Source organism: Telmatherina bonti (assembly GCF_933228915.1).
Source record: "Telmatherina bonti genome assembly, chromosome: 7".
NCBI classification, from domain to species: Eukaryota; Metazoa; Chordata; class Actinopteri; order Atheriniformes; family Telmatherinidae; genus Telmatherina; species Telmatherina bonti.
In genome coordinates, this window is record NC_136625.1 from 6,124,345 (window position 1) to 6,147,604 (window position 23,260).

The 23,260-nt window shown below is 40.0% G+C and overlaps 3 protein-coding genes across 4 annotated transcripts in view; 2 read left to right on the plus strand and 1 right to left on the minus strand.

Moving 5' to 3' along the window:
- Positions 1 to 9,018, minus strand: part of LOC306758100 (uncharacterized protein) — a gene marked incomplete at both ends in the record, with an annotated part of 32,939 nt that extends 23,921 nt beyond the window's left edge. The window contains one exon of the mRNA XM_079243311.1: positions 8,850 to 9,018. Coding sequence (XP_079099437.1) covers positions 8,850 to 9,018 — 169 coding nt within the window. The remainder of the gene's footprint in view (positions 1 to 8,849) is intronic.
- Positions 9,019 to 10,193: 1,175 nt separating this feature from the next.
- LOC306758101 (uncharacterized protein) lies at positions 10,194 to 13,469 on the plus strand (the record flags this gene model as incomplete). Its single annotated transcript, XM_079243312.1, has 2 exons — positions 10,194 to 10,464; positions 12,325 to 13,469. Exons 1-2 carry the CDS (start codon positions 10,293 to 10,295, stop codon positions 13,467 to 13,469), a joined length of 1,317 nt encoding a protein of 438 aa, XP_079099438.1. The 5' UTR covers positions 10,194 to 10,292.
- A 2,517-nt stretch (positions 13,470 to 15,986) lies between these two features.
- Positions 15,987 to 22,863, plus strand: dusp28 (dual specificity phosphatase 28). Of its 2 annotated transcripts, none has more exons than XM_079243174.1 (3): positions 15,987 to 16,111; positions 17,212 to 17,568; positions 20,846 to 22,863. In XM_079243174.1, the coding sequence occupies exons 2-3, from the start codon at positions 17,224 to 17,226 to the stop codon at positions 20,945 to 20,947; spliced, it is 447 nt and encodes a 148-aa protein (XP_079099300.1). In that variant the 5' UTR covers positions 15,987 to 16,111; positions 17,212 to 17,223; the 3' UTR covers positions 20,948 to 22,863. The 2 variants fall into 2 exon arrangements, with proteins under 2 accessions (XP_079099300.1, XP_079099301.1); XM_079243175.1 differs by having other exon boundaries at positions 15,994 to 16,111; positions 17,209 to 17,568.
- The last annotated feature ends 397 nt before the right edge of the window (positions 22,864 to 23,260 follow it).

The window sequence follows — 23,260 nt, forward strand, 5'->3', positions numbered from 1 at the left end:
CCTTCATAAGGTGATTTAGTCCTTCATAAGGTAGTTTAGTCCTTCATAAGGTAGTTTAGTCCTTCATAAGTTGGTTTAGTCCTTCATAAGGTTGTTTAGTCCTCCCTAATGAGATTTAGTCCTTCGTACGGTGATTTAGTCCTTCAAAAGAAGATTCAGTTCTTCATAAGATGATTTAGTCATTCATAAGGTGGTTTAGTCCTTCATAAGGTGGTTTAGCCCTTCATTAGGGGATTTAGTCCTTCATAAGGTGGTTTAGTCCTTCATAGGGTGATTTAGTCCTTCAAAGGGAGATTTTGTCCTTCATAAGGAGATTCAGTTCTTCATAAGATAATTCAGTCCTTCACAAGTTTATTTAGTCCTTCATAAGGTGGTTTAGTCTTTCATAAGGTGGTTTAGTTCTTCATAAGTTGGTTTAGTCCTTCATAAGGTGGTTTAGTCCTTCATAAGGTGGTTTAGTCCTTCATAAGGTGGTTTAGTCCTTCATAAGTTGGTTTAGTCCTTCATAATGAGATTTAGTCCTCCATAAGGTGGTTTAGTCCTTCATAAGGTAATTTAGTCCTTAATAAGGTAGTTTAGTCCTTCATAATGAGATTTAGTCCTTCATAAGGTGATTTACTCATTCATAAGGTGGTTTAGTCCTTCACAAGGTTATTTAGTCCTTAATAAGGTGGTTTAGTCTTTCATAAGGTGGTTTAGTCTTTCATAAGGTGGTTTAGTCCTTCATAAGGTGGTTTAGTCTTTCATAAGTTGGTTTAGTCCTTCCTAATGTGATTTAGTCGTTCATACGGTGATTTAGTCCATCAGAAGAAGATTCAGTTCTTCATAAGATGATTTAGTCATTCATAAGGTGGTTTAGTCCTTCATAAGGTGGTTTAGTCCTTCATAAGGTGGTTTAGTCCTTCATAAGGTGGTTTAGTCCTTCAAAAGAAGATTCAGTTCTTCAAAAGAAGATTCAGTTCTTCATAAGATGATTTAGTCATTCATAAGGTGGTTTAGTCCTTCATAAGGTGGTTTAGTCCTTCATAAGGTGGTTTAGTCCTTCATAAGTTGGTTTAGTCCTTCATACGGTGATTTAGTCCTTCAAAAGAAGATTCAGTTCTTCATAAGATGATTTAGTCCTTCATAAGGTGGTTTAGTCCTTCATAAGGTGGTTTAGTCCTTCATAAGGTGGTTTAGTCCTTCATAAGGTGGTTTCGTCCTTCATACGGTGATTTAGTCCTTCATAATGAGATTTAGTCTTTCATAAGGTGATTTAGTCCTTCAAAAGGAGATTCAGTTCTTAATAAGATCATTTAGTCCTTCATAAGTTGGTTTAGTTCTTCATAAGATGATTTAGTCCTTCATAAGGAGATTCAGTTCTTCATAAGATGATTCAGTTCTTCATAAGATGATTTAGTCCTTCATAAGGTGGTTTAGTCCTTCATAAGGTGGTTTAGTCCTTCATAAGGTGGTTTAGTCCTTCATAAGGAGATTTAGTCCTTCATAAGGAGATTTAGTCATTCATAAGGAGATTTAGTCCTTCATCAGGTGGATTAGTCATTCATAAGTTGGTTTAGTCCTTCATAATGAGATTTTGTCCTTCATAATGAGATTTAGTCCTTCATAAGGTGATTTAGTCCTTCAAAAGGAGATTCAGTTCTTCGTAAGATAATTCAGTCCTTCATAAGGTGATTTAGTCCTTCATAAGGAGATTCAGTTCTACATAAGGTGATTTAGTCCTTCATAAGGTGGTTTAGTCCTTCATAAGGTGGTTTAGTCCTTCATAAGGTGATTTAGTCGTTCATAATGAGATTTAGTCTTTCATAAGGTGATTTAGTCCTTCATAAGGTGATTTAGTCCTTCATAAGGTGGTTTAGTCCTTCAAAAGGAGATTTAGTCCTTCATAAGGTGGTTTAGTCCTTCATAAGGAGATTAAGTCCTTCATCAGATGGTTTAGTCCTTCATAAGTTGGTTTAGTCCTTCATAAGGTGATTTAGTCCTTCATAAGGTGATTTAGTCCTTCATAAGGTGGTTTAGTCCTTCATAAGGTGATTTAGTCCTTCAAAAGAAGATTCAGTTCTTCATAAGATGATTTAGTCCTTCATAAGGTGGTTTAGTCCTTCATAAGGTGGTTTAGTCCTTCATACGGTGATTTAGTCCTTCATAAGGTGGTTTAGTCCTTCATAAGGTGGTTTAGTCCTTCATAAGGTGATTTAGTCGTTCATAATGAGATTTAGTCTTTCACAAGGTGATTTAGTCCTTCATAAGGTGATTTAGTCCTTCATAAGGTGGTTTAGTCCTTCAAAAGGAGATTTAGTCCTTCATAAGGTGGTTTAGTCCTTCATAAGGAGATTAAGTCCTTCATCAGATGGTTTAGTCCTTCATAAGTTGGTTTAGTCCTTCATAATGAGATTTAGTCCTTCATAATGAGATTTAGTCCTTCATAATGTGATTTAGTCCTTCAAAAGGAGATTCAGTTCTTCGTAAGATAATTCAGTCCTTCATAAGGTGATTTAGTCCTTCATAAGGTGATTTAGTCCTTCATAAGGTGATTTAGTCCTTCATAAGGTGGTTTAGTCCTTCATAAGGTGATTTAGTCCTTCATACGGTGATTTAGTCCTTCATAAGGTGGTTTAGTCCTTCATACGGTGATTTAGTCCTTCAAAAGAAGATTCAGTTCTTCATAAGATGATTTAGTCCTTCATAAGGTGGTTTAGTCCTTCATAAGGTGGTTTAGTCCTTCATAAGGTGGTTTAGTCCTTCATAAGGTGGTTTCGTCCTTCATACGGTGATTTAGTCCTTCATAATGAGATTTAGTCTTTCATAAGGTGATTTAGTCCTTCAAAAGGAGATTCAGTTCTTAATAAGATCATTTAGTCCTTCATAAGATGGTTTAGTTCTTCATAAGGTGATTTGGTCCTTCATAAGGTGATTTGGTCCTTCATAAGGTGATTTGGTCCTTCATAAGGTGATTTGGTCCTTCATAGGGTGATTTAGTCCTTCACAATGAGATTCAGTTCTTCATAAGATAATTCAGTCCTTCGTAAGGGGATTTAGTCCTTGATAAGGTGATTTAGTTGTTCATAATGAGATTTAGTCCTTCATAAGATGATTTAGTCCTTCAAAAGGAGATTCAGTTCTTCATAAGGAGATTTAGTCCGTCATAAGGTAGTTTAGTCCTTCATAAGGTAGTTTAGTCCTTCATAAGGTAGTTTAGTCCTTCATAAGGTAGTTTAGTCCTTCATAAGGTGATTTAGTCCTTCATAAGGAGATTCAGTTCTTCATAAGATGATTTAGTCTTTCATAAGGTGGTTTAGTCCTTCATAAGGTGGTTTAGTCCTTCATAATGAGATTTAGTCCTTCATAATGAGATTTAGTCCTTCATAAGGTGATTTAGTCCTTCAAAAGGAGATTCAGTTCTTCATAAGATCATTTAGTCCAGGGGTGTCCAAAGTCGGTCCTCGAGGGCCGCTGTCCTGCAGGTTTCCCATGTATTCCTGTTCCAACACATCTAGCTTCCACTAAATGGATCAAACAGCCAATGACGTGCACAACTGATTAAGCTCTACTACTAATTAATTTGAATCAGGTGTGTCTGAGCAGGGATACATAGAAAACCTAAAGGATTCTGGTCCTCGAGGACCGGAGCTGGACACCTCTGATGTAGTCCTTCATAAGGTGGTTTAATTCTTCATAAGGTGATTTGGTCCTTCATAAGGTGATTTAGTCCTTCATAAGGTGGTTTAGTCCTTCATAAGGTGGTTTAGTCCTTCATAAGGTGGTTTAGTCCTTCATAAGGAGATTTAGTCCTTCATAAGGAAATTTAGTCCTTCATAATGAGATTTAGTCCTTCATAAGGTGATTTAATCCTTCAAACGGAGATTCAGTTCTTCATAAGGAGATTTAGTCCTTCCTAAGGTAGTTTAGTCCCTCACAAGGTAGTTTAGTCCTTCATAAGGAGATTCAGTTCTTCATAAGATAATTCAGTCCTTCATAAGGGGATTTAGTCCTCCATAAGGAGGTTTAGTCCTTCATAAGGTGATTTAGTCCTTGAAAAGGAGATTCAGTTCTTTATAAGATGGTTTAGTCCCTCATAAGGTGGTTTAGTTCTTCATAAGTTGGTTTGGTCTTTCATAATGTGATTTAGTCCTTCATAAGGAGATTCAGTTCTTCATGAGGGGATTTAGTCCTTCATAATGAGATTCAGTTATTCATAAGATAATTCAGTCATTCATAAGGTAATTTAGTCCTTCATAAGGTGATTTGGTCCTTCATAAGGTGATTTGGTCCTTCATAAGGTGGTTTAGTCCTTCATAAGGTGGTTTAGTCCTTCATAAGATGATTTAGTCTTTCATAAGGTGGTTTAGTCCTTCATAAGGTGATTTAGTCCTTCATAAGGTGGTTTAGTCCTTCATAAGGTGGTTTAGTCCTTCATAAGGTGGTTTAGTCCTTCATGAGGAGGTTTAGTCTTTCATAAGGTGATTTAGTCCTTCAAAAGGAGATTTAGTCCTTCAAAAGGAGATTTAGTCCTTCAAAAGGAGATTCAGTTCTTTATAAGATGATTTAGACCTTCATAAGGTTATTTAGTCCTTCATAAGGTGGTTTAGTCTTTCATAAGGTGGTTTAGTTCTTCATAAGTTGGTTTAGTCTTTCATAAGGTGATTTAGTCCTTCATAAGGTGATTTAGTCCTTCATAAGGAGATTCAGTTCTTCATGAGATACTTCAGTTCTTCATGAGGGGATTTAGTCCTTCATAAGGTGATTTAGTCGTTCATAATGAGATTTAGTCTTTCATAAGGTGATTTAGTCCTTCACAAGTTGGTTTAGTCCTTCATAATGAGATTTAGTTGTTCATAAGGAGATTTAGTCCTCCATAAGGTGGTTTAGTCCTTCATAAGGTGATTTAGTCCTTCATAAGGTGATTTAGTCCTTCATAAGGTGATTTAGTCCTTCATAAGGTGATTTAGTCCTTCATAAGGTGATTTAGTCCTTCATAAGGTAGTTTAATCCTTCATAATGAGATTTAGTCCTTCATAAGGTGGTTTAGTCCTTCATAAGGTGATTTAGTCCTTCATAAGGTGGTTTAGTCCTTCATAAGGTGATTTAGTCCTTCATAAGGTAGTTTAGTCCTTCATAATGAGATTTAGTCCTTCATAAGGTGGTTTAGTCTTTCATAAGTTGGTTTAGTTCGTCATAAGTTTGTTTAGTCCTTCATAAGGTGGTTTAGTCTTTCATAAGTTGGTTTAGTCCTTCCTAATGAGATTTAGTCCTTCATACGGTGATTTAGTCCTTCAAAAGAAGATTCAGTTCTTCATAAGATGATTTAGTCCTTCATAAGGTGGTTTAGTCCTTCATAAGGTGGTTTAGTCCTTCATAAGGAGGTTTAGTCCTTCATAAGGAGGTTTAGTCCTTCATAAGGTGATTTAGTCCTTCAAAATGAGATTTAGTCCTTCATAAGGTGATTTAGTCCTTCAAAAGGAGATTCAGTTCTTCATAAGATCATTTAGTCCTTCATAAGGTGGTTTAGTTCTTCATAAGGAGATTCAGTTCTTCATGAGATACTTCAGTTCTTCATGAGGGGATTTAGTCCTTCATAAGGTGATTTAGTCGTTCATAATGAGATTTAGTCTTTCATAAGGTGATTTAGTCCTTCACAAGTTGGTTTAGTCCTTCATAATGAGATTTAGTTGTTCATAAGGAGATTTAGTCCTCCATAAGGTGGTTTAGTCCTTCATAAGGTGATTTAGTCCTTCATAAGGTGATTTAGTCCTTCATAAGGTGATTTAGTCCTTCATAAGGTGATTTAGTCCTTCATAAGGTGATTTAGTCCTTCATAAGGTAGTTTAATCCTTCATAATGAGATTTAGTCCTTCATAAGGTGGTTTAGTCCTTCATAAGGTGATTTAGTCCTTCATAAGGTGGTTTAGTCCTTCATAAGGTGATTTAGTCCTTCATAAGGTAGTTTAGTCCTTCATAATGAGATTTAGTCCTTCATAAGGTGGTTTAGTCTTTCATAAGTTGGTTTAGTTCGTCATAAGTTTGTTTAGTCCTTCATAAGGTGGTTTAGTCTTTCATAAGTTGGTTTAGTCCTTCCTAATGAGATTTAGTCCTTCATACGGTGATTTAGTCCTTCAAAAGAAGATTCAGTTCTTCATAAGATGATTTAGTCCTTCATAAGGTGGTTTAGTCCTTCACAAGGTGGTTTAGTCCTTCATAAGGAGGTTTAGTCCTTCATAAGGAGGTTTAGTCCTTCATAAGGTGATTTAGTCCTTCAAAATGAGATTTAGTCCTTCATAAGGTGATTTAGTCCTTCAAAAGGAGATTCAGTTCTTCATAAGATCATTTAGTCCTTCATAAGGTGGTTTAGTTCTTCATAAGGTGATTTGGTCCTTCATAAGGTGATTTGGTCCTTCATAAGGTGATTTAGTCCTTCATAAGGTAGTTTAGTCCTTCATAATGAGATTTAGTCCTTCATAAGGTGGTTTAGTCTTTCATAAGGTGGTTTAGTTCGTCATAAGTTTGTTTAGTCCTTCATAAGGTGGTTTAGTCTTTCATAAGTTGGTTTAGTCCTTCCTAATGAGATTTAGTCCTTCATACGGTGATTTAGTCCTTCAAAAGAAGATTCAGTTCTTCATAAGATGATTTAGTCCTTCATAAGGTGGTTTAGTCCTTCATAAGGTGGTTTAGTCCTTCATAAGGAGGTTTAGTCCTTCATAAGGAGGTTTAGTCCTTCATAAGGTGATTTAGTCCTTCAAAATGAGATTTAGTCCTTCATAAGGTGATTTAGTCCTTCAAAAGGAGATTCAGTTCTTCATAAGATCATTTAGTCCTTCATAAGGTGGTTTAGTTCTTCATAAGGTGATTTGGTCCTTCATAAGGTGATTTGGTCCTTCATAATGTGATTTAGTCCTTCACAATGAGATTCAGTTCTTCATAAGATAATTCAGTCCTTCATAAGGGGATTTAGTCCTTGATAAGGTGATTTAGTTGTTCATAATGAGATATAGTCCTTCATAAGGTGATTTAGTCCTTCAAAAGGAGATTCAGTTCTTCATAAGGAGATTTAGTCCTTCATAAGGTAGTTTAGTCCTTCATAAGGTAGTTTAGTCCTTCATAAGGAGATTCAGTTCTTCATAAGATAATTCAGTCCTTCATAAGGGGATTTAGTCCTTCATAAGGTGATTTAATCGTTCATAATGTGATTTAGTCCTTCATAATGAGATTTAGTCCTTCATAAGGTGGTTTAGTCCTTCATAAGGTGGTTTAGTCGTTCATAAGGAGGTTTAGTCCTTCATACGGTGATTTAGTCCTTGAAAAGGAGATTCAGTTCTTTATAAGATGGTTTAGTCCTTCATAAGGTGGTTTAGTTCTTCATAAGTTGGTTTGGTCTTTCATAAGCTGATTTAGTCCTTCATAAGGAGATTCAGTTCTTAATAAGATAATTCAGTCCTTCATAAGGTGATTTAGTCGTTCATAATGTGATTTAGTCCTTCATAAGGAGATTTAGTCTTTCATAAGGTGATTTAGTCTTTCATAAGGTGATTTAGTCCTTCATAAGTTGGTTTAGTCCTTCATAATGAGATTTAGTCCTTCATACGGTGGTTTAGTCCTTCATAAGTTGATTTAGTCCTCCATAAGGTGGTTTAGTCCTTCATAAGGTGATTTAGTCCTTCATAAGGTAGTTTAGTCCTTCATAAGGTAGTTTAGTCCTTCATAAGTTGGTTTAGTCCTTCATAAGGTTGTTTAGTCCTCCCTAATGAGATTTAGTCCTTCGTACGGTGATTTAGTCCTTCAAAAGAAGATTCAGTTCTTCATAAGATGATTTAGTCATTCATAAGGTGGTTTAGTCCTTCATAAGGTGGTTTAGCCCTTCATTAGGGGATTTAGTCCTTCATAAGGTGGTTTAGTCCTTCATAGGGTGATTTAGTCCTTCAAAGGGAGATTTTGTCCTTCATAAGGAGATTCAGTTCTTCATAAGATAATTCAGTCCTTCACAAGTTTATTTAGTCCTTCATAAGGTGGTTTAGTCTTTCATAAGGTGGTTTAGTTCTTCATAAGTTGGTTTAGTCCTTCATAAGGTGGTTTAGTCCTTCATAAGGTGGTTTAGTCCTTCATAAGGTGGTTTAGTCCTTCATAAGTTGGTTTAGTCCTTCATAATGAGATTTAGTCCTCCATAAGGTGGTTTAGTCCTTCATAAGGTAATTTAGTCCTTAATAAGGTAGTTTAGTCCTTCATAATGAGATTTAGTCCTTCATAAGGTGATTTACTCATTCATAAGGTGGTTTAGTCCTTCACAAGGTTATTTAGTCCTTAATAAGGTGGTTTAGTCTTTCATAAGGTGGTTTAGTCTTTCATAAGGTGGTTTAGTCCTTCATAAGGTGGTTTAGTCTTTCATAAGTTGGTTTAGTCCTTCCTAATGTGATTTAGTCGTTCATACGGTGATTTAGTCCATCAGAAGAAGATTCAGTTCTTCATAAGATGATTTAGTCATTCATAAGGTGGTTTAGTCCTTCATAAGGTGGTTTAGTCCTTCATAAGGTGGTTTAGTCCTTCATAAGGTGGTTTAGTCCTTCAAAAGAAGATTCAGTTCTTCAAAAGAAGATTCAGTTCTTCATAAGATGATTTAGTCATTCATAAGGTGGTTTAGTCCTTCATAAGGTGGTTTAGTCCTTCATAAGGTGGTTTAGTCCTTCATAAGTTGGTTTAGTCCTTCATAAGGAGGTTTAGTCCTTCATAAGGAGGTTTAGTCCTTCATAAGGTGATTTAGTCCTTCAAAAGGAGATCCAGTTCTTTAAAAGGTGGTTTAGTCCTTTATAAATTGGCGTAGTCCTTCATAATGATATTTAGTCCTTCATAAGGTGACATACCTGCAGTATTTAACGTTCTTCGTGGTTTCCAGCTGATCCTCATCGATCTGCGCCGGTTATTGATCTCCTCCTCGCGCTGATCGACGTTTCTTTCAGACATGTCCTCCCTTTCCGTGGCTGGTCCTGCTCCTCCGACTGGAATCTTCCTCCGCTGGTTGGAAAACACCATTACTAGAAAAAAAAAAAAAAAGCTAAATGTTTGCATCTATCGACCTAATACTGCTAACGTGGTTGTTTACTTCCGCTGAATGTCACGGTTTCAGGTTCCGGCGGAAGAAAGATGTTAAACATTCGTTCCGTTTCCAAAATACTGCAGTTCTGTGTTTTGATAAGATACCAACTGTTTACATTTCTATTTGACTCATTATGATTTTTTTTTTCTAAATGGTGACAAGTATATTAAAGCAAGACTTTGACAATATCCACAGTGCAACATGTTTTATTTTGGAGCTACGGTATCAGTTCCACCATCAAGGTGTGACCCAAATCAACGACAAATGTTCAACTTCTTTGTATATATATATATATATATATATATATATATATATATATATATATATATATATATATATATATATATGTATATATATATATATATATATATATATATATATATATATATATATATATATATATATATATATATATACATATGTTTTAAAATTGTATTCATTCTGAATTTTTCTTTTTATTCCATAAATGGTATAGAATTAACATTGGCTTATTATACAAACATGGAATAAAAAAGTAAAACAATTGAAAAAAAAACAACTAATATATATATATATTTTAAACCCCCAGAAATATATAGCTTTAGCCGTGTACCTCCATAACAAAATATCTCTGAAACAGCCTTTTAACACTTGTTTTACAAGCAAAATTGTATGACATAAAAATGCAACTGAAAAGTAAATAATGTTATTTTTTTTAAATGTTAAAGAAAATTAACCCAGAATACTCCCGAACCTATGACAGAAAACAGCAGATTTTAAACACAAACTCACACACGTCTCTACTTAAAATCTGCTGCGTTGTCGAATACATAAATAAGTCATCTGATAGATAGATAGATAGATAGATAGATAGATAGATAGATAGATAGATAGATAGATAGATAGACAGATAGACAGATAGATAGATAGGGCAACTGAGTTATAAACAAGTAAACAAACTCTGGTACATTCACGGACTTTGACTCAAAACAACCGTGATGTGTTCACGGTCGGAGAAAACGTAGGAATTGGTGTGGACAGAGACTTGGACCGGAAACAGCGGCGCCACATCCGGCCGTGCAGCCACGGACCCGGTGATGTCCCAGTGACAGCAGCGGAAGGAAACAGAGAAAGGCCCGCAGCGGGGAACACACCCACGGCTGCAGGTTGGCGTGGTTCTGCGTGGACGGAGCTGGAAGTGTTCTGGTCTGAGCGCTGCTTCTGAGAAACGATGTCTTCAGTTCAGCATCTGAAGGAGTTCATCAGCGAACGTCTCACTGCTGCTGCTGCAGAAATCTTCGGCGTGTTTGAGAAAACCATCGTCCAGTACGAGCAGGAGCTGGAGCGGCAGCGCAGACTGCTGGAAGTCAGCTGGAAGCCCCCGGGGAACTCCAACCCGGCAGGTAGAGAGTCTGAAGGGAATGATCTGAGGTTCCTGCTGCGTTTAATGTCACAGGGAAATGTCGCTGCTGCTGTTTATCAGCCAGAGATGCTCAGCAAACATAAAGGAAGCTGAGTTATCAGATTAATAGAAGTTATCATTTATTATCTACTCAGTAATAAAGTCACGATGTTCTGACCCACTCACCTGCTGCTTTGTAGTTAGCCTCTTTATCATGTTAGCATCATCATTCTCATCATCATCATCAGACAAAGGCTTCATGGGATATTTACCTGCTACACCTCCATGAAACACCTGGAAACCTGCTCAGCTTCACTTTTTACCTTCTGCTGGAGAACAGTTCCTCATTACTATGATTACTTTACTCATTACTATGATTACTTTACTCATTACTATGATTACTTTACTAATTTCCACTATTACTCGTTACTACGATTACTTCACTAATTCTTGGGATTACTTTACTCATTCATAGTTGAGATGCACTGATCCACTTTTTGCGAGTTCTGATCCGATACGATATATGAAATGTGAATATCTGCCGATACAGATATTTGCCGATACCAGACCTGTTTATGTGAACATTATAGTGACTATGGTTATTACTGCTGCTATAACTGTGTCAGATTTCATTAGGTTGTAATAAATGACCCATCCTTTCTGAAGTTACCTCACCAATACAGATAACATTACAGGTCTAACAATTTCAACAAGTTTTATTCTGATTCGGCTGATTTTACCTAAACACAACCATAAATATGTGGTTTTGGAAACAGATCCAGCTTTTAGTGCCGTGTTCCTCATCGCATGCGGCTCTCTGACTCTTGACTTGCGGCTCATGAAGCAGTCGCTGGCTGTCTGAAAATGCATCTAAACAAGTCATAATGATCCTCAACGCTGCAGTTCTCTCCACAAACAAGAGCTGCAGGCTGCTTGCAGAAACTCTGCTGTCCTAACGGCCCTAACTGACCCTGTCAGAGTTGCCAGTTCTGGTTGATTTCAGCTGCACCGAACTCCACCAAAGAGTTGCTCTGTCGGTAGCTCCGTATATATAATGAAAAAGAAACGCCCATATTCTGGAGGCATTATTGTATTTTCACCATATACTGTTGCACAAGAAGCCATTACTCCGTGCAATATTTAGGATAACCATTCCTTGCTGAAAAGCTGAATGTTACTGATTTGGCAACGTAGCGGGATACGTAGCGTGGGAAGGCTTTGGGGGAGTGGCGGCCCTCCTCTTGTCTTAGTATACTGAGTTCGGCTCTTGTTGAATTAACAGTGAGGATCACTGTTTTAGTGGAACAAAAAAATGTCACATTTTAACATTCAAAGCATTTATTTCTTTTAAAACACGTCCGAAGCATCAAACACATCTGTGCTGGCTTCACTAGTGTGGTATCGGTACGCTTTTATTAATACCAAGTACGAGGAAACATGCTTGGTATAGAGCCGGTATCGGTGCATCCCTAATTCATAGGATTACTTTTCTCATTCCTTAATGAGTAATCTTTTCTCTAAGATTACTCATTTCTATGGTTACGTTATTAACTTGTATGATTACTTTATTCACTCCTAGGATTATTTTACTTGCTCCTTGGAGTCCTTATTCCTAGGATTTACTTGTTTTTAGGATTACTTTAAGCTTTTCTGCATTCTTTCGAGAGCCTGATTCATACAGAATGTGTCTGTGAAGACAGTAGATTTATTCCGTGGATGTAATTTCTGACATGCAGCAGAAAAAAGGACCTTATGGAGAAGAAGTTTTTCATCAACTTGTGGACGTTAACTTAGTGCCACATCTCTGCTGGTGTTTGAAACTATCTCTTAACAACATCTAGTTTGCTCTTTCTTCTTGCAGATTTTCCACAGCAAGAGGAGGATGAGGATGTAGAGGTGGAGGAAGTTCTTCCAGGAAAGCTCAGTAATCAAGAGAAGAACTCCAATCTGGACCAAGAGGAACCAGATGGTCCCCTGATCAAAGAGGAACAGGAGGAATTCTGTACCAGTCAGGAAGCAGAGCTGGTCGTACTGAAGGAGGAGAGCGATGCCTTTATGGTGACTCTTACTTATGAGGAAAGTGACCACAGCGAGCCGGAACCAAACGATGAACAGCTCCAAGATCAAGATCAGGAAGGAAGTGAAGATGCAGACTTGGGATCGACCAGCAGTATGGCGATGAGGCCAAACGAAAGACTTCAAAGGAACGATAACAACGACGATGACCCGTGCTCCATGCCCGAGAGTCACCGTGACGCTGAAACTGGCAAAATTTCCTTAAAATGTGGCGTTTGCGGTAAAGTTTTTAAGAATAAGTACCACCTGAAGATGCATCACAGAATCCACACCGGCGTGAAGCCGTACGCCTGCAGTGACTGCGGGAAAAGGTTCAACGACGCGTCCACGCTCAAATATCACATGCGAACGCACACAGGCGAGAAGCCGTACTCCTGCCAAACATGTGGGAAGAGCTTCAGGTGCAGCTACAGCGTTCTGGTGCACATGAGAACCCACACGGGGGAGAAGCCATACCTTTGCAATACCTGCGGAAAAAGATTCACTAACTTATCAGCTTTTAAATGGCACACCGCCATCCACACGGGAGAGAAGCGCTACTCCTGCAAGATATGCGGGAAAAGTTTCACACAGAGCGGTAATCTCACCGCTCACATGGGAACCCACACGGGAGAGAAGCGCTACTCCTGCAAAATCTGCGAGAAGAGCTTCAGTCGGAGCAGCAACCTGATAGTCCACATGAGAACCCACACGGGCGAAAAGCCGTACCCCTGCAAGACCTGCGGAGAACGCTTCAAATATGCATCCGCGCTAAAAAAGCACATGCGAACTCACGCAGATGACGAGTCCTTCTCCTGCGAAACATGCGGGAGAGGCCCTGCAAGTAGCAACGCCTCGGGTCAAAGCGCTCCTCACTCGGGGGACGACTGCAGGCCTGAAACGTCTGCAGGGAAAATCATTTGTGTGGCGAAGCTCGAAGAAAACATGTAAAACGTTGTTTGCATTGGAAGTGTTTTGCATGTTAATAAACTCTTCAATCATTCTATGTGTCTATAAAGCGAATCTACCGAAGCACACGGCATGAGAGCTGAAGACCGCAGAACCTGAGAACCATAAAGGACCTGAGGAACCCTGGGGATTCTGAGAAACCTGAGGATCCCGGGGAACTTGAGGAATCAGAGGAACCAGGAGAACCAGGGGAAACTGGGGTACCAGGACAACCAGGGGAACCAGAGGAACTAAGAGAAACTGAGGTACTTGGGGAATCTGAGAACCTTGAGGAACCCAGGGAACTTGGGGAATCAGAGAAACCAGGGGAAACAGGGGAACCTGTGGAAACTGGGGAACTAAAGGAAAGTGGGGAGTCAATGGTACCAGACGTATTACTAAAGTGTGTGAATTTATTTGAATCATTTTCAGATGTCTGAAGTTTTTGTCTTGATAAACTGAATCGATCTTATGCTGTAAAAATCCATGAACTTTGTTTTGTCTTCTCTTTTTGGATAAAATTACAATAATAAAAAATGTCATTCTTTCAGTAAAATTTGAATTTTCAGATAACATGGCATCACTTTCCACCTTTGTGGACTCAACACACTGGGGACGTTCAGTCATAAGCAGCGTCCTGTCATGGGGGCGTTGTTCAGTCACAAGGAGTGTTCACTTACTCGGGGCATCCAATCACAGAGGGCACAAGGAGCATGGAGTCACAAAGTGCGTCCCGTCATGAGTTGCGTCCAATCACAAGGGACGTCCAGTTATGGGGGGAGTCCAGTCACGAGGCGCATCCTGTCATGGGGGGCATGGTTCAGTCACAAGGAGCGTCCAGTTACTGGGGGCGCCCAGTTACAAAGGGCGTACAGTCACGAGAAGCATCCTGTCACAGGGGGCGTTGTTCAGTCACGAGGAGCCTCCAGTCGCAGAGGTTGTCCTGCATGACGAGCATCTTGTCACAAGGAGCGTCGATTCACGGGGTGCGTCTGGTCACAAGGGGCGTCCAGTTACAAGGAGCGTCCAGTTACTGGGGGCGCCCAGTCACAGAGGGCGTCCAGTCACGAGAAGCATCCTGTCACGGGGGATGTCCAGTCACAAGGATAGTCCTGTCACAGGGGGCATTGTTCAGTCTTGAGGAGCGTCCAGTCGCAGATGTAACCCTGCACGACAAGCATCTGGCCACAAGGAGCGTCGAGTCACTGGGTTTTTCCAGTCACGAGGTGCGTCGAGTCACGGTGGAGCGTCCGGTTACGGGGGGCATCTTATCCCAGAGGGGGTCCTATCCCCGTACATGGCGTCCCCCGTCCAGTCACGGGTGGCGTCCTATCTCGGCGGATCTCCAGTCATGGGGTTGATCCAGTCACAAGGAGCTTCCTGTCACGGGTGGCGTCCAGTCATGGAGGGTGCCATCCAGTTACCGAGGATGTCCAGTGACAGAAGGTGTCCAGTTACGAGGAGCATCCTGTCATGGGGGGCATTCACTCACGGGAGGCGCCCAGTCATGGAGGGCTTCCAGTCACAAGGAGCGTCCACTCACGCGGTGCAGAGAATGACAGGATGGAGTTGTTGACCTTTGACCTCTGAGGGAGTTTCATTTCCTTGTAGTTGAGATGCCTTACAGTTGCAACAGTTGTGTTTCACACTTCAGTTTTATCCAGATGGTTGAGCTGACAGTGGTTGGACTCGGAGGCGGTTTCCAGTATGTATGGATCAGAATATCCATCTGGTTGCTACGAAGTGTTCAGTTCAACCTCGTACGCCATCGCTGCTCTGACCAGTAGCCTTTTATCAGAGCTGAAGTCGATTTAAACTGAAGGACTGAACAGGTTGCTAATCTGTAACGATGAGGCCAGATTTTACGTTGAAGATCATAAAACCTCGCTCCTTTGTCTGTCCTCCAGATGTTGAAGCGTCGCTGATGTCCAACATCTGGATCTGGTTCAGTCGTGTGTTGAAGGAGGAGAGAAAGACGCAGGAACTGCTGACATAAAGTCAGAAGAATGTTGTGCAGTTTGGTTACCTCAGTAGCTCAGAAACTCTACAGGAAATCTGCTTGTTTTGATTGTTTCCTGTAAAACAAGCTGATAAAACAGACTTTACTCCCAGCCAACGTTCATCTGCCTTTAGTTTCATGTTTTCTAAGGCAGTACTGGTTTCTATGGTGTGAATTATTAATGAGCATATTGACAATGTGGTAAAAGAAAATGGAAACACGCAGTGTTTAAAAAAACTGGAGACCTGCCGATGATTCACAAGATGCTGAAAAAGACTTTAAAACTCATTGAACCTGTTTTAGGTTGCAAAAAACAACCTGCCCATCAGACAGATTATAGCGCCATCTTGTGGCCAGAATGTAAACAAACTGCCGCTGGTGAATAAATAACATTTAGGTTAAACTTTATGAGTCGATGCTCGTTTTTCTCCTCCTGCAGCTCTGTCTCTAACCTGGTCGGCACTAGGACCCAGAGCTGCCGGCGGCAGTATTTATAGCAGCGATCGGTGTCGGTCGGAGCAGTTGGGGGTCACGTGGAGGCCGGAACCGACCGGATCCGTCTCAGGCGTCGGTTCTCCGTCTGCAGGACCAGACAGGGAACCCGGTCCTCCGAGGAACGGCAGATTTCAGCTGGAGGAGGCTGCAGGTCAGTCAGGAGATCAGTGTGAGGCGTTCACTGACTGCTGGATTACTGAGGATTTGATCTGGAAGCGTCAGAATATTCATCGTGTATGTTGTGGATTGTTTATTATAAAGTCATTAAAAAAGATTTAATTATTTTTTAACAAACCCCCACCCAGAAAAAAAGAGAAAACAAACTGCTTATTTTACACCAGTAATGATGTAAATTTTAGATTAAATACAATTTTTAAAAACACTTTTAAAAAAGTTAAATAGTTCGATTAAAAATAAAATTCAAAAGATAAATAATAAGTTAAAATAGATCATGGTGTTTTCTTTTCTTTTTACTCTAAAACTCACCGTCGTCTTCTGGTTATGCCGTGATATTTCATTTGACCACAAATGAATTATTCAGTAAAACATGATGAAAAGCGGCAACTACAAACCTGAAGTTCATCCAGACAGATTTATTTATCCAAAACCACCAAAAAGTTTTATTTTTCCATTATTATTCTACTTTAAATAATTTTATCTGAATTTTCTGTTCTGTGAAGAACTTCGGTCTGCAGGGGCCGTTTTCAATGTTCTATATAAATAAAACTGAATTGAATTGGGGAAAAAAAACATCAAATCTGGTTGTTTTAGTCGTTTAACTAAATAATGGCTAACAGAAACAAAAATCTGAATAGAGAATGTATTTTTAAAATAAATATTTTCTATTTCAAACATAGAAATGTTTTTTCTAAATGTTCCAGATCTCATGAACCACCACCTGAAGCCAAATACGGGTGTGAAATATTCCCTTCTTTACTCATCGACGGACACCGTTATCACCAGATTCAGACCTAAAATATGAAACCAAATTAGCAGTTTTTATTTATCAGCAGATCCAGATTCTACTTCATTTCTTCGACAGATTCTGAATCTGAACGTAAAAGTCTTTTGTTCCCTGAAATGTTAGGATAGCATTTCAGATTGTTGTTTGTTGTCGCTGAATCTTTTCCTGCTGAATGAGGGTTTGTGGTTGAAATAAAGACATTAAAGATGTTGTGACATAAAACTGGTTTAGTTTTAGTATCAACTAGCAGTTACCTGGATAAAAACCCAGACTTCTTTTCCAAGCAGGGACTGAGGAAGATGCTGCAGCTGTGTAAGGTCACCAGCGCTCTGTTCATCAGCAACGCCCGCTCAGCCTGCAGCGACGAGCTCATCCAGCAGGAGGCGGTGACGCTCTGCATCAACGTGTCCAAGCAGCAGCCCTTCCCCTCCGCGAGCGTCACCAAGCTGCAGATCTCTGTCTACGATGACCCCAACGAGGACCTCTACAGCCACTTCGACCGCTGCGCCGACGCCATCCAGAAGGAGGCTAACCGCGGTGGACGCAGCGTCGTTTACTGCAAGAACGGACGCAGCCGATCGGCCACCATCTGCATCGCCTACCTTATGAAGCACCGCAAGCTGACGCTGACGGAGGCCGTTCAGGTGAGGCGTTTTAGACCACACTCATAATAATCACATTCATTATTCTGTTTCATACAAAATAATGAAGAACATGAAGTCTTTTATTTGTATCCTGAACGTGTGGAATAATTTGAAGCTGCATTCATAACAACGGCCAGCAGGGGGCGACTGCAGCGGCTGGAAAATCCTGTGTCGTATGATTTCTCCCTTATGGACAGAGCTTTCAGAGAAAACAGAAGATGCAGTCATCTTCACAATAAAACATCTTTCACTGAACGCGTCATTATAACGATATCGGTTGTTCAGAGGTAAATGTGGTTGTCTGACAGCCGTATAATCTGCTGTGGAAAGTAACTTTCCGTACGTTTACATGGGCGTTCTAATTCCTGTTTAATTCAGAATAAAAGTTAATTCTGATGAAAAACGACCATGTAAACACTTAATTCCTAATACTAATTTCTATTCGGAATTAAACTTAATTCCGATGTAAGCGGCTGGTTTATTCGCATTTTAATTCCGAACTATTTAATCCCTCTGTCATATAAACCTTCATTCAGCTCTAAGTTAATTCTGGTCGTTCTGAGCATGCTCGTTACCTTGTCCTGTCCCGATGATGCGCGTTGTTTTGCCTCCCGTGTTCGGTGGTCTATCTTTCTTCTTCTTTTCAGTTGCTGCAGAAAGTGAAGTAGTATGCTGGTGTTGAGCTGCTACTTCACATTTAGAATAAAAATAGCAGTAAAACTGGTACTTATTGTGTAGTTTTTACAAGTTACGACTGAAAAGACGAGAAGCAGGGAGACAACTTTGTTTATTTCTGGTCTACGTCATACGTCACGTGAACCCTCTGTCCAATCAGAACCCTTCCCAACCCGCCGCTCTGAAGAGGAATTAAGTGAGGACATGTTTCATGTAAACCAGGGGTGCTCCAAGTCTGGTCCTCCAGATCTACCATCCTGCTGTTTTTAGGTGCAACCCTTCTCCAACACACTTGAATCTAATAAGTGGCTCGTTAGCAGGCCTCTACAGAGCTGAATGACACGCAGAAGAGGAATTCTGCTATTTGACTCAGCTGTGCTGGACGGGGGTTGCATCTAAAGGTTGCAGGATGGTAGATCTCGACTGGACTTAGGCACCCCTGGTGTAAACGTTTATTTGGAATTATTATCTTCATGTAAACTCGTAGGACAATACGTTAATTCTGAACTATTTTATTCCGAATTAAAAAAACACCATGTAACCGTACCCATTGGTTCCAAACCTGGGGTCCTGCAAAGAGCACAGCGATCCCAAAGGACTTGACTGTTCGGAGACGGTTTTATTTAATTAAGGTCAGGTCCACACAGAGACGAGATGAGGTGAAAACTCTCATGTTTCACCCTTTCATTAATGAGACGTGTCTGAAAAACGCTGCAGCGCAGATGATTCGTCTTTATTTGTTGAAGAAGAGGAAAATGTTGATCTCTTTGTTGGTAATCAGCTGAACTGCAGGTGTATTAAAGACAGACGTCAGCTGGAACGTGTCGTCTATGCTGCGAAGCAGCGAGTGAAGCAGAAGCTAATGCTTCTTTTTGGTAGTTGCATGATGGGGGTCCTTGGGGGACCACCAGGATGGGAACCACCGGTGTGGAGTGACATGATCGGTTTTTCTGACATTAAACATGTTAAACCTCTTGTTAGCGCGTCAGTTAGCATTGGTGAATAGCGTATTAACGTTAGCTTACAATGCATTGGGAAGGCCATCTCTTCTGCTTTCGTATTTTCATCCCATTTTAACTCACGTTAAGAAGAAAATAAAAACTGAAACCAGCGTCTGCTTCAAGGCAGATGATTGCATTCCAGAAGCAACACGGCTCTTTGCACATGCTCAGATGTAGATAGCTCAAATAAACCAGATGTACGTGAGGATGAAGATGTAGTATTTTCATCTGTTCATCTGATTTATCCTAATCTGATAAAGTTATCTGTTAAAGGATGTCATATGAGGACGTCTACACTATCACTTAAAATTATCTGATAAATCCGTAAATCTGATAATGATCTGGTTTCTAGTTTTAGTGTAAACAGGCTCTTTGAAAACATCAGACATGGATCTGAGTTAGACCTGGTCTGTGTCAGACCACCAGTCAGACCAGATCTGGGAGACATATGAACAGAATAGTTGGCTTTCAGACCGTCTTCCAGCAGCGTGAATCCATCCCGGCTCCGCGCAACACTGCCTCCTAGTGGTGGTTCTGACACATTACTACCAGTTAAAACTAAATATTTCCAAATCAAGACGATATATATCTGTAAATGCGAAAGTTTTTACAGTTTAAAGACAATAATCTCTTCCCAAATGTCCCAGCTTTTATGTTTATCCAGCATCTAGAGTAAGAAAGCACTGCAAGCTGCTCCTCTTCATGTTTTAAAGTTAGTAGTCGTGCTCCGTTTAGTCCCGGTTTGTACAACCAGGCGGTTGAAGCATAGTGTTAGATCACACAGCTGGATGTTAGACAGAAGGCAGATTAAAGAGAGTCAACGGAGCATCAGCTGAGATTTTACTGCTGATTTAAACCAGCTGATTAATACCGTCAGTGTCTCTAAAGACCAGGATGGTTGATACTGTGGGATGCTGGAGGGATCCGACGAGCCAGAGCTTCCTGTAAGCAGTTTTCCTGAGCCGGCCGTTGTCGCTGGGCTGCGAGCTGCCGTCAGCAGACTCCTCTGCTGCCTGAAGGTCAGAAAGCTGGCAGACTGGGTGTGTTTTCTGACACCGAGGCTCCTGTTATGCACCAGTCCAGACGACAACTCCGCTCTGAAGCTGCTATAAACCGGATCTGGTTGCTGACAGTCAAGCTGGTTTCTGGAGAATTTCTTATTTAATTAGTTTTATTGAATAACTTCTGTATTAACAATAAAAGTTAATAAATTCTCTTTATGCATGTCTACTGGTTCACTTTGTGGTCCATTTCCACGGCTCGTACGGTCTGCTTGAAGCAGTGTGAACTCATACACTGGTGCACAGAAGCAGAATCTGGTCCGCTTGGAAACGGGAGGTCTGCTGCGGTTCTGTTGTAGCGTAGAGTCAGTCAGAGCAGCAAGGAGAGGAGAGGACGCAACGCAACATGGAGGACGTCCTCTCCTGTAAACTCTGGTTAAAACTGGATCCGGCTGAACCAGAAACCAGACTGCAGACTTACTGAACGAGCCGTTCTCCGTCTACAGGATGCAGGTTGAAAAACAGAAGTAAAAGCTGGAAGGAAGAGAATCCAGGCATGAAAGCAGCCGATGTCTCACCTGCTGCCGTTTGTCCTCACAGAGAGTGAAGACGGCTCGTCACGTGATCGACCCCAACCCCGGCTTCATGTCTCAGCTGCAGAGATACGAAGAGGAGCTGAAGCGGAGGCGAGGAAAGTCCTGATCCACAAGCCGACAGCGAGTCCCGATGTAAAAACAGAACCAACGGGAGACGCCTCCTCGTCCTCTCAGCTCCGACTCCGCTGGGAAACCAAACCTCCGCACACAGAACAGTTTTTCAATGTTAAGATAGCAACAAAACACGACACAAGTTCACAAAGTTGTAGTTTTAAAGCAGAACTTGGTAGAAAACTACAAACTAATAAAACACAATAATAAAGTAGATCAGAATATTTACAGCAGATTAAAAACATGACAGAAAATATTTATTCTGTCCAAAGCTCTTAAACAGACCAAATATATTTAATATTAGAGAATAAATATATAATAATAAATAGGTTAAAAAAGCTCAAATAAATATAGCAATTATTGCATCCAAAAGAAATGTTTATTTCTGATGCAGAATATGAGCCGAAGTTTAGATTACAGCACATTATCACCGAGTTAGTCACATGGCAAAACATGGATAAAATACAAAAAAACACTGTGATAAAAGACCAGGAAAGGCTCATTCTGCATGATAAATGCAGTTAAATGAAGTTTTATTAAGCCAAAAAGAGCAAAACAAAAGAGAACATTTCAGCAAGCGGGAAATAATTTTGTGTTTATCTTTTAATAAGCTGATTTTCATGATTTTAAATTCAGAAAAGTATTTTATTTTTTGACACTTTAATGACAGAAAATCTTTATTGGTGAAATACACAACTTATTATTATTATTATTATTATTATTATTATTATTATTATTATTATTATTACCATCATGCAGTTCCAGATTTGACCATTAGGTGGAGCCGTTTCCACACAGAAAAGCGACCATTAGAGGAAACGATCAGTTTGATCTGAACTTTCAGAATAAAATCCTCAAGCTGAATAAAAACAAGACTGATGGAAGTTTGATGCTCCACAGCAATCAACATTTAAATGACAAGTTTTCTGTTATTGTCTGTGATGCAGAAATCAGCAGAAATAACCTGAGGAGGCAGAGATACTGATCTCAGGTCAGGTCGTGTTACGTTGCACGTTTTTCCTTCCAGCCTTTCCTTTTGCAGACATGCATGAGCAGCGTTTCAGAATACTCACCTTCAGTTCTGTAAGTTTTATTCAGGATGTGTCCACCATTCTTTACCTTCCCACTGAGACCCTCAGTGTGTTGGTATTACCTGGAAATGAAAGCAAATTTCTAAGAAACCTTTATGTATTGTGGACCGTCTTAGTTTTTTCTAGTGAAATCTGTTCTATTGAATAAATTTAAATTAGAAGCTGGTACTTAAGGAAAAACAGCAGATAAATGAATATTTACAAGTTTTTTGATGCAGCTTTTATTTTTACTTCAAAGTAGAAAACATTCTCCTCCATTCTTAAAGTTCAGAATAACCTTTAAATAAATATTTCTCAATATTCTGCAACGTCTCATTAAAAAAAGTTGCAGATACCAATAAAGTCGTGAAATTAATTTGGGTTTACTTCAGTATTTACGTTGCAGGAAGATCATTTGACATTTTTTATGAGAAAATAAAGTCTTTATTCATAATAAAAACTTTTTAAAAAGTCTTAAACTGTGACTTGAAGAGATCGAAGCCTAAAAACAAAAACGCCAGCATCACCACAGAAGGTCAAAGACGTGCAAACACGGCTGATGTGAGGAGAAAAGTAAAGTCTGCCACGCTGAACTGGGACACCTCGGTGTGTGTTATTCTCTGGTGTGTTTTTGTTCTATGGTGCTTCCATATTCTTAAAGCAATAATATTAGCAACTCATAAAACCTCAAATGTGTGTGTGTGTGTGTGTGTGTGTGTGTATAAAGTATAAAGTTGTAGAGTTCTACCTGAGTGAAAAGCCTTAAACACACCAGTGTGCGTCACTGTCCCTTTAAGACTCTGTATGTGTGTTCATGTGGAATAAAGTTTATTCCTCCTCAGCAACCGGCTCTCTGGTTTTAGTTGAGCGCTCTGTTAGAGTCTCGTCTTCTGGAATCTTATTTATTCATCTGTACTTGTTGATTTCAGCAGTTTTACTTTGTTTCGGTCCATTTATTTAGTGTTGTTGTAAAGCCAGCAGTTTGCTGTCTGAATTTTGTCCCTTTTTCTGCACCATACGCTCCTGACCCTGATCTGGAGTCTGATCCTGGAAGCTCCTCAGACCCAGGCGGACCCACGCAGACTGACAGACGCCGTTTGAGCGACGTGACACTGAACTGAGGTCAGCTGTGGTGAAAAAGCAGACGGAAGCCTGTTGGGACAAAATCAGTTTATTTAACAAAAGCATGTCAGACACATTGCGGTGTTTCTGTGGACCAGCTGGGGGGGGGGCAGCTG

Excerpts from the sequence above, each read along its gene's own strand:
- dusp28 (XM_079243174.1), top strand. The coding sequence starts at position 17,224 with ATGCTGCAGCTGTGTAAGGTCACCAGCGCTCTGTTCATCAGCAACGCC. Across the intron at positions 17,569-20,845 it reads CGCTGACGGAGGCCGTTCAG|AGAGTGAAGACGGCTCGTCA; the intron begins GTGAGGCGTTTT and ends TTGTCCTCACAG.